At 34.5% G+C, this 10,831-nt stretch overlaps 2 protein-coding genes across 2 annotated transcripts; both read left to right on the forward strand.

Annotated features, from left to right (window-relative positions):
- Positions 1 to 810: 810 nt before the first annotated feature.
- Positions 811 to 3,000, forward strand: LOC137810165 (pentatricopeptide repeat-containing protein At2g22410, mitochondrial). Its single transcript, XM_068611311.2, has one exon. It carries the CDS (start codon positions 953 to 955, stop codon positions 2,954 to 2,956), a length of 2,004 nt encoding a protein of 667 aa, XP_068467412.2. The 5' UTR covers positions 811 to 952; the 3' UTR covers positions 2,957 to 3,000.
- Positions 3,001 to 9,457: 6,457 nt separating this feature from the next.
- LOC137810167 (uncharacterized) lies at positions 9,458 to 10,228 on the forward strand. The gene has a single exon (XM_068611312.2). It carries the CDS (start codon positions 9,551 to 9,553, stop codon positions 10,049 to 10,051), a length of 501 nt encoding a protein of 166 aa, XP_068467413.1. The 5' UTR covers positions 9,458 to 9,550; the 3' UTR covers positions 10,052 to 10,228.
- Positions 10,229 to 10,831: the final 603 nt, after the last annotated feature.

Below are 10,831 nucleotides of genomic sequence, written 5' to 3' on the forward strand. Positions count from 1 at the left end.
AAAAAAAAGAAAAAGAAATTTGTGAATAGGATTTTATTGAGTTTTAAAATTATTGTGTTGGGTTCATATTAAAGCTATTTTTTTTAAGAAAATTGACATTATTATTTATATTGATTACGAAAAAATTTGGTCACCATATTAATTAATGAGGAAATTAAAATGAATATAATCCTAAAATTTAAATATTAAACAAATTATTGAATTATATTATTTTCATATTAAATCTTTCTATTGTTCTTACTTTATAGTTTAGTAAAATATATAAAAAGTAAGATTCGGTTGATTCTCAGGAGAATTATTCATGATGAGTGAGATATTACTCACTTATAATGTACAAATACAAGTAATTAACTATGAATTTTTAAGGGAACTGATGGCAAAACGCACCTTGTATGAACATTTTAGTATTCACTTCGTTCATACATACTTATGTATGTATAGTAAACATTTAGACCTGCTCCTTTTACGCTTCAAACATGAAAAAGTTATAACAAATATTGCAATAATCAATTTATTTCAACTGTGATTGTGTTTGATTAATCATTAATTCTCATTTTATTATTTAGTTTTAAATGGTATTACGTTTCGAAAACAATATTTACTCCTGAGAGGTAGAATTAGTAAATTTTTCATTCTGCAATGGATGAAACAATCATTTGCAGTTACTTAAGAGTTATTAATCTTGATTTTACATGATTAATCAGTTTAGTGTAGCAATCTGAACCACTCCTTGTGTTTTCCCAGAGAAATAATTATGTGTTTTTTTTAATTAATTTTGAAATGTGGGGTTTGATTTACCCGTTTTCTAAAATTTAGAAGTTCAAAACGAAGCTGACACACGAAATGAGACCAAACTGGAACAATACCATATTTTTGAATTAAAAACAGAAAAATGAATACATAGGATTGACACAAGAACCTCGGGTAGTACTAGGTTTGATACTTCTATTTCATGTTATCCACTCTGAAACTGAAACCCGCGACCATTGGTTCCCGCCTTTTTTGCGTTGGCTCTCTACAAACACAAATCAGCAAAACCATATGGCACAAGTTGAAGTCACCCACTCACCAAACCCTTCACCATCTCCTGGATCAAAGTTCCTCCTTGAGACAACTCAAGATTGTGCATGCCCAGCTCATTCTCCATGGACTTGCTGCCCAAGTTGTCACCCTAGGCAAGCTAGTCTCCCTTTGCGTTCAAGAGGGAGATCTCCGTTATGCACACCTCCTGTTCGATCAAATTCCCCAACCCAATAAATTTATGTACAATCATTTAATAAGGGGCTATTCGAATATCGATGACTCAATAAACTCTTTGTTGCTCTACCGCCAAATGGTAAGGGCGGGCCTTATGCCAAACCAATTCACCTTTCCCTTTGTTTTCAAAGCTTGTGCTGCCAAACCCTTCTACTGGGAAGCTGTTATTGTTCATGCTCAGGCCATTAAGCTCGGAATGGGGTATAAAGCCTGTGTGCAAAACTCAATTTTGGCTGTCTATGTTGCTTGCCGTCTAATACCAAGTGCACGGCAAGTGTTTGATGATATTTCTGACAGGACTCTGGTATCCTGGAATTCTATGATAGCGGGGTATTCTAAAATTGGCCATTGTCATGGTGCAGTTATGTTGCTGGAAGAAATGCAACATCAGGGAGTACAGCCTGACGTGTTCACCTTTGTTAGCTTGCTTTCTGTTTCCTCAAAGAATGGTAATTTGGATTTGGGAAGATTTGTCCATCTTTATATCATTACTACTGATGTTCAAATTGATTCAATTGTGACCAATGCCCTGATAGATATGTATGGCAAGTGCGGGAATTTGCAATATGCTAAACGTGTTTTTGATCGAATGCTTGATAAAAACGTTGTCTCTTGGACATGTATGGTGAATGCTTATGCTAATCATGGTCTTATTGATAACGCTGTGCAAATGTTTAATCAGATGCCAGTGATGAACGTGGTTTCTTGGAATTCAATAATTTGGTGCCATGTTCAGGAAGGGCTTTACACGGAAGCTATGCAACTTTTCTACAGGATGTGTATTTCAGGTGTGATTCCTGACGATGGTACTCTTGTTAATATTCTTTCATGCTGCAGTCACATGGGTGATCTGGCATTGGGAAAACAAGCCCACAATTACATCTGTGGTAATAATATTACAGTGAGTGTGACGCTTTGTAACTCCCTAATAGACATGTATGCAAAATGTGGTGCTCTTGATACTGCTATGGACATCTTCTTTGGGATGCCTGAGAAGAATGTGGTGTCATGGAACGTTATTATTGGGGCACTTGCTTTGCATGGTTTTGGAGAAGAGGCAATTGAGAACTTCAGGAGGATGCAAGCTAGTGGGCTGTGTCCCGATGAGATTACCTTCACAGGGTTACTTTCAGCTTGTAGTCACAGTGGTCTTGTGGACATGGGGCGATATTACTTTGACACAATGAGTTCTACATTCGGGATTTCTCCTAATGTTGCACATTATGCATGCATGGTTGATCTTTTAGGGCGTGGGGGATTCATAGGAGAAGCAATGACCCTGATACAAAAGATGCCTGTTAAACCTGACGTTGTCGTTTGGGGTGCTCTGCTTGGTGCTTGCAGGACCTATGGAAATCTGGAGATTGCAAAGCAAATCATGAAGCAGTTGCTGGAGTTGGGACGATATGACTCTGGGCTTTATGTGCTTCTCTCAAACATGTATTCGGAGTCTCAAAGATGGGATGACATGAGAAAGATCAGGAAAATAATGGATGACGGTGGGATACAGAAGTGTAAAGCGATTAGCTGCATTGAAATTGATGGCTGTTGCCATCAATTCATGGTGGATGACAAAAGACATCTTACTTCAGCCAGTATATACTCCATGCTGGATCAATTAATGGATCATCTAAAGTCTGTTCATCTCTGTAAATCTTTTGATGTGGTTGACATATACTACTCTGGCAATCTTCAGTAATTCAGCAACAAGTTTGATGGATGGAATAGTAACATCATAAAAAAAATAAATTATGATATATTGATAATTTATATTTTTTCTACTTTTATAAACAACTCTTAATACTATTATTTTAATTATTTTTTATATTATTTAATTATAAATTTATTTTTATTATATTTTATTTTGTTAAAACTTTCACATCAAAGTTGTGTGATATTTAAAAAATATAATTTTTCAAAATTATCATTCCCTTCCAATTCCAATGACATCTTCTGTTGAAAAAAACAAACAAAAAGGTTAACTTTTTTTCATATATATAAATTATAAGCCATCATGATATTAGGAGACTTCCTTTAAGCCGTGTTTGTTTCCGGCTATTTCCGTGGAAAAGAAAGTGAGTACTCCCCCTATCTGTATCTAATGATTTACGAATAAAGAAGAGATCGATCATTTTTGGGAGAAAGGTGTTTCATCTCAACTTTTAAGATGTGAAGAAATTACGAGTTAATAGTTGGCATTGGAACCATAAGGTTAAAATTCTTCATAAGAAGGAACATTATGAAAATGTGAGGTTGAGAGGTGCATGATGATTACAAGACTTGTTAAAGATGAAGATAGAGAAACACCGAATGTAGAAGTTCAATTTGGATGGTTAATAGCTGTTTAGTTGTGAAAAAGTGGTGGCAATGCAAGTTAGTTTAAAACAAAACTATAAAGCAACTTCAATATTCTCTCAATAATGGTGCGAAATTGGAGTGAGAGGAATGGTAGGTAAAGAGGGAGAAACTATCTTATTGCATATTATTAAAAAGACGATATTGTTTTTCTCCTTTACCTGTGTAGAATGAAGGAATGTTAAAGAGCATGTTGCAGGTTTATTGAGAAGTGCGGTTAGTGTTGAGCAAATGATCAGAGATGGGTCACCAAATTTTACATATAAAAGGAGCAAACACACCTATCTGGATTTATGAGTTCTTGAATTTTGTTTATTATGTTTGTTAGATCTGGTTTGTAAGCATGTATCTGGCTGGGATGACTTTCATAACAACAAAATTAATATGTATAATATGTCCTGCAATGTGGGTGTAATGTGGGTCACCACATACTACCACCATCTAAGTTGAGTGAATTTTGTGCTTACTTAACTGCCCTACACATTTGGCCTCTAAAACCCTGATTTAACTCACTTTTTCCCTACTTCTTTGTATATTCTAATTCTATCCAATTGCCCTTCTTTGTGTATCCTAACATACTACTATGAAATAAAATACTACATTAACATAACAGTCAAATATAGAGCCACCAAGTAACCACAACATGAAATACTAAAATAGATTGTCTTAAGTGTGTGTGCAAGAAATTGACTTTGGCCCATACAAGACTCAACACATGGCAAATAACAGGGATCGCACAACACAAATCACACAACATGAATGTTTCATTTAATAAAGAAATTAATAGAAAATGTATTACATTTGGTCACTAATCTTTAAACTCAACCACCATGAAAAGAGATGCACAAGTGATGAACGGTAGAAGAGAAGGTAGAGAAGAAAGCTTAAGAAGAAGGTGGAAGAGTATACGCACAATACTAGAGAACTGAACGACAACAACAAGTCACTGAAAAATAAAAAAAATAGTAAAAGAAGATACTAATATGAAGAAGAAGAACAAAAAAAAGAAACAAACTGAAAAACAATACAACTAAACATAGTCTCAATTTGTTATACTCTAATTTCACATTATAACCCTTCCACCCAAATGTTAAATATTTTCAAAATATTTTCGCAGATCCCACCATTACAAATAAAATATCATTAATTTTGTCACGGTTGTACGTGGAGCAACTCTGTGACGTTGTTCAAATATCGGGACTCTTTACTCATACCAAACCAATGATTATTTAAAGTAGCATGGGAGGGAGCTTCAAGTCTTCAACATTCATATATTTATAAATCAAAAGGAACCCTAAAAAAAATCCTCCTGTCTAATAATAAGTGTATATAATATTGCAGTATATTTATGCAGCAGGACCAAATTAGTTGGATTTGGAAGCACCCAAGTGTCGGCAACCACAAATTAAGCATGATAATGTGGAGTGTTTTGTATTTGGACTTAAAAGCATACCATAAACAACAATACTAATCTTTGTTGTTTCAGTGTATTAGATTTTTAAGTCCCATGACATTATGACAATTTTTATATGCCTTTTTTTATATGTTTTGGGATATTCGATTCGTTGGCGTGCACAAATTTTGACCTCTCAAAATATAGGAGACTTTTTAAAATGGTCAATTGAAGAGTACAAAATGAGTACAAATGCCCCAATATGAAATCTGCGAAACCATGCATTATAATTTATATTCCTTCATTCAATGCATCCTTCGCACATGACCAATCACATACTAAAGGTACTTCCACGGATCTCTAGCTAACACCCTCCTAAGACCACCGTCGCCAAATAATAAACCAAACCAAAAGACAAAACCAAATTATTCAGTGCTGTTATCAAATATATTTCGCCAAAAGCTAAAAACAAAATTATGTTAAGGACCATTTTAAAATGTCTTCAAAGATTTTTTGTTGAAACACACAATACATATCCTTCAGGTACATGATTCTATATTCAAGATTATCAAATATTATTGTTTGCTTAATATTTTAACTCTTAAAAATATCTGTAAGCTAGACATTTAATAAAATGTGTCTCTTAATTAATTGAGGAATTTACAGAGATATAAAATAAATATTTCACCAGTTTCTTAAACTGTGGGCAAACATATAGTTTAAGATTTCCTATATTTAGGACATACGTAAGGAGTGATTTTCTCCAATCAAACCGCCAGTTTTCTAAGTTTATAGTTGAATCTTAATCAAGCATTCAATTATGAACGCGTTAAATAAATGAGAAAACACTTACTGGAAAATATGTGTTACATTAATCATTAAGGAGTTCTAGAAAAACAACATAAGAATCTAATTGCATGTATAATAGCAAGAGGGAAGCTGAAGAAGATCTCCATGAAAAATTTGCAGCAAAATTTAGGATGAAAATTTAGGATGAGTCTCTCTACACTAGTATATATTTCCTATACTTTATGATGTAAACACATATAAGAAAATAAAAACTTATTCTTTCGTCTTACCTATAAACCATAACCCTAAACCTAAAATATGTATATCTAACCTCATGTTAAAATACTTAGTTACATTCATGCTGATAAAAAAAACTTAGTTACATTCAAAAAGAAATCAATGAGAATATATAAAAATGGACCAAGGCAATGTTGTCATCTCAAAATCATCAACAAATAGCATATTCATTTGAAAAAATGATAGGAAAATGTAATTTAACGTAATACAATATTATTTAATTTAAAAAATAAGAAATTAAAATTAAAAAAAAAATCATTTAAAAGAATCTCTAAAGTCAGTTAACTTCATTAAATGATATTAAATGTTAAATAATTGAGGTAGGTAGCATTTGTCCTTTATAAATTTTGTGTGGCCATTGATTCTTCTCTCACTCCCCCACCATTATTAATTCATGCCGGAAACGTGCCACAATACTTCCAATTCAACCTTCAAACTTTGTAAATGGTGAAAGGAACACTGGAAATGGATTTTGCTCAAATGTGTACTTTTAGTAATTTGTGAACCACGTTTAAGCTCAGAATAAGAAATTGCAATATATCGTTATAAGCTCTAAAATAGAAGAGTTCAATCAATGTACAGAGCAGTTTCAATATAAACTAAGATTATGGTGACTGGGACACTATCAGCAAGTACAAGTCATTTTCAAGAATAAAAAAAATACACAATGCCTTTTCACAATTATTGATTGGATTCTCTTTTCACCTAAAATAATATCACAGTCTCAGTTACAGTATAGTTGTAACGCATGAAATTCCTTGCAAAGAAAGAGAAAAGACGCAACAAATTCTTCCACTTCTGTTTGTTGTGATGGGATGGAAGAGAACTGTGAATGAAATCTAGAAAATAAAAAATCGAGACCTGTGGTGTAGAATTTTTTCTTCGAGTCTAGTGAAAAAAAAAAAAAAGGAAACTTACTATTCATGTATATTTATGGTTGGTTTTCTAAAGAGTTTTTACAAAGCTTTATTAGTTGAAAGTATAATTAATCATGCTACGTGTATTTATGTTAATTGTTGAAGTACATATTAAATCTTATTTAATCAATGTAAAAACTCACACGCAACAATGCACCCTTAATTTGTTATGTTTTTCCATAATTGGTTAACTCCATGTTAAGTAATTCATTAAATTAACACGTACTTGTTTCTTCTTCTTTCTTTTCTTCTCACCTTCCAAATACAATGTTAGAGTGGTGCACAAAAGAAAAATAAAGAAGGAACTAAGAGTAATATAAAATAATAAAATTTAAAAACATAAGAGAATTAAGATAAAACTTCAATTGATAATAATTGTTGGATCTGTTGGAATCTCACGTCGACTAGAGATTAGAACATTTCATTGTATATAAGTGGGTGCAAAGCTTAACCTTATGGGATTGAGTTAGGTTTAAAGTCTACTTCTTAATAATAATCCTTCCATCGCAATTCTTTTTTAGAAGAATGAATATTTTTAATGAAAAGATTGAAATCAAATTTAAAACCCGATCTAATTGTGAACTTACATATTAAAAAAAAGTAAAAAACTAATAAATCAACGAATTTATTATGGGGTCACAGTTTTGAAAAAGGTGTAAAAGGAATAGGATTTTGAAAAAGAAAATGGAAAGTATTTGAAGTGGACCTTGTTTCACGATATAGAGCATGATTGAGTGGGGAAGGGAATTAGTGAAGAAGCTTCATAGTATGGTTTGAGAGTGGGTCATGTGAAGAGCATAATTATTAACATAACAACCAAATATTGTAAAGGAAGAGAAAGACAAGTCCTTTTGAACAACATCATGGACCTCCAATTTACTCACATACATTGGAAAAAAGATCATTTCGCTTTAGATCCCCACCGAGACCAACATAAAAGGAGGCACCAATGTACTTTCCTTTACTTCGTTGAGAAGAATTTCTTGATTAGATTAAGCATAACATTCAAGAAATAGTCAAGTAAATGAATGAAGGTAGTTGTTATTCTTAACTACTGTAGCATGTTTGCTGTCACTATGAAAAATAAAACATAATAACAACACAGGTTAATTACTTTTACATAAAATAAAAAATATTGGATCCTGATAAAGGAGCAAAAATAGTAGCAGGAATGGGTTATGGTGCCTGGTGAAGCTGCAGGGGGTTGGGGCCTGGGGGTTCAACCGAGATCATCTTACGCCAGATTCTGTCGGAGTGTTTCTGCTTCTGCAATCTTACTTTGTTGTTTATCAATTTTAATTTTTTTTTTATGTTACACTTTATTATCAATTATTGATATTATTGTTTTATTTGTCTGATTTACTATTCCCAATGCCTTTTTCCTTCACGTGGCTTCCTAGCTGCCTTGCAGCGAGGCACCATACACTTCTCCACCTGCCACGTCTTTTTCTCACGCCAATCTCCACACACTTGGGTATTCCAATTATATGTTACACACAGCTTTTGATACTGTGCAACTTCATCGACCATGAAATTACGTATTGGTGAATGAAGATGGCACTCAAATCAACATTAGGCACGAGGTAGTAGTAGTAATATGGACCAAGTGGTGTCTAATTTTCAGCATGAAATCGCAAAAAGCGGGGATCTCTTTCCTCTTACCACGAACTGTTTTGTTTTTTAACACCGAAGAAAAACAGAACACTAAAGTCGGTCTGCCAAATCTCTCAACATCGTCATTATGAAATAAAGTGGTCATAATGCACACAGCGACTAGCGAGAGAGGCAGAGATTTATTTTCACGTGTTGGAACAATAGCAAACGACAAAAGAAATAAAATAAGAAAAACACGATGCATAGTTTATTTAGGATTATCCTCCTGTCGAAAGCAATGACGTGCGATGCATCACACACATCTGAGTCCCCTTCTATACAGTTTATTTACGATGAAGTAATGATGTGATTCTTCACTAATGAAAAATTTGAGTGATTAATTTTGGTTGGAGGCGTGTGAATGGGAGCAACATTTAGCATATGGCATTTCTGAATATGGCAAACTTTAGCATCCTGTCTTTGTTACATTAATTTTTGGCGTCCCAGGATTAAGCTGAAAAGGGGGAAGATTATGGAAGGTTTGGTGAGTAAGTGAGGGTGAAAAAAACACCGCCCCCACGAGATTTCACGTGATGTGGTTGCCCTCACATTTTTATTCAACTTGCTTTCGATTCAAACTGAGCCAAAACAAAGGCAGTGGCATGAGTGGTAAATATATTGAGGATCTGGAGAATAGGGTCAGTTTGGCACACTAATGCGAGCAAGTACTACAACCTGTCAGCACCAACTTACAGCCTGGAAAGCCATTCCCACTGTTCCAGAATTGCATAATTAAATTAATTCCGGATCCGACGTGGCAAAGTACTCCATTTCGCTTCCTATATATATATTCTTCTTTCTTTTCCCTCTTTCTCCAAACAACAAATCACCCCAATTCCCGATTCCGCTCTCACCGAGTCACACCCACCGTGCTCACTCAGTCACCTCAATGGGAAACTGCAACTCCTCCGATTCAACGCAGGTTGCCACGGCCAAGCTTATTCTTCAAGACGGAAAGTTGCAGGAGTTCTCATATCCGGTCAAGGTGTCCTTCTTGTTGCAGAAGTACCCCGCGTGCTTCATATGCAACTCCGACGAAATGGACTTTGACGACGTCGTTTCGGCCATCGACGAGGACCAGGTCCTTCAACCCGGTCAGCTCTATTTCGCGCTTCCCCTCAGTCGCTTGAAGCACCGCTTGCAGCCTCACGAGATGGCCGCATTGGCCGTCAAGGCCAGCTCCGCTCTCATGAAAACCGCCGACAAATGCGGCTCTCGCCGCAAACAGATTTTGTTATCTAACGAATATGACTCTAATCCTAAGCGTGTTTCTCCCGCACTCGCTGTCGGCGCTGGAACTGTACATAGGAGAGGTAGGGCCACCGCCTCCGCCGGTAAGGGGAGGTTTGCGGCGTTGTTGAGTTCCATTCCGGAGTTGGATAGTTTCTGAAGAGAATATATGCTTCGGTGATCTCGTTGGTTTGTACATAAACAGCTTTATCACAAGGAAAAAAAAAAGTAATATAAAATTTTGGACATTGTAGAGTTGTTTTAGGAACAATGGAAACTATTGGATTCTGGAGAGTTGGACCAAGTCATTATGGATATTCATTCGTATTCCCTTTTATTCTGTCTCCTCATATTATTAACACGAGAGTCCCATTTTATGTTTTGACTGCAAAATCGCATGTCGCAGCATGAGAATACATTTTTGTAGACCTTTTCATTCTTCTTACGACATCAAGTTATTTAGGTCATGAAAATTATTTATTTATTATTTTTTTATTCACACGGTCAAAAATGTGTTCAATTAAGTTCAACTAGAAAATTTGTTTTGATTAATTTAGTTTCAATTAAACTTTTTTTTGACAAACTTAAATCAGAGTTTTTTTTATTTCAGAAATTGGTATCTTTTTAACTTAAACCAACAAATTGTTGGTTAAGAAACAAATTATTGAAGAACAGTAACATTGGTGTGAAGACTGAGACATATACTAACTGCCATGAGGAATTAATTTATACGGGACGTAATATATTTTTATTTAATGAAAGTAATGTGATTGTGTGTATTATTATGCAATGAAGATAAAGATGGGGTGTGTTGCGACAAAAGTAGAAGGTGGTAGTGGACAGCATAAGAAACAGAAAGCAGGAATGAGGTGAGATTATGAATGAATTTGAGAAGGATAGTGAAATGAAAGAAACGACGAAATAGATCTATTTGGGATGA

This window comes from Phaseolus vulgaris, chromosome 2 (assembly GCF_051622355.1).
Source record: "Phaseolus vulgaris cultivar YP4 chromosome 2, ASM5162235v1, whole genome shotgun sequence".
Lineage (NCBI taxonomy): Eukaryota > Viridiplantae > Streptophyta > Magnoliopsida > Fabales > Fabaceae > Phaseolus > Phaseolus vulgaris.

Bases quoted from the DNA above. Each gene is read 5' to 3' on its own strand.
- LOC137810165 (XM_068611311.2), top strand. From the start codon at position 953: ATGTTATCCACTCTGAAACTGAAACCCGCGACCATTGGTTCCCGCCTT.
- LOC137810167 (XM_068611312.2), top strand. From the start codon at position 9,551: ATGGGAAACTGCAACTCCTCCGATTCAACGCAGGTTGCCACGGCCAAG.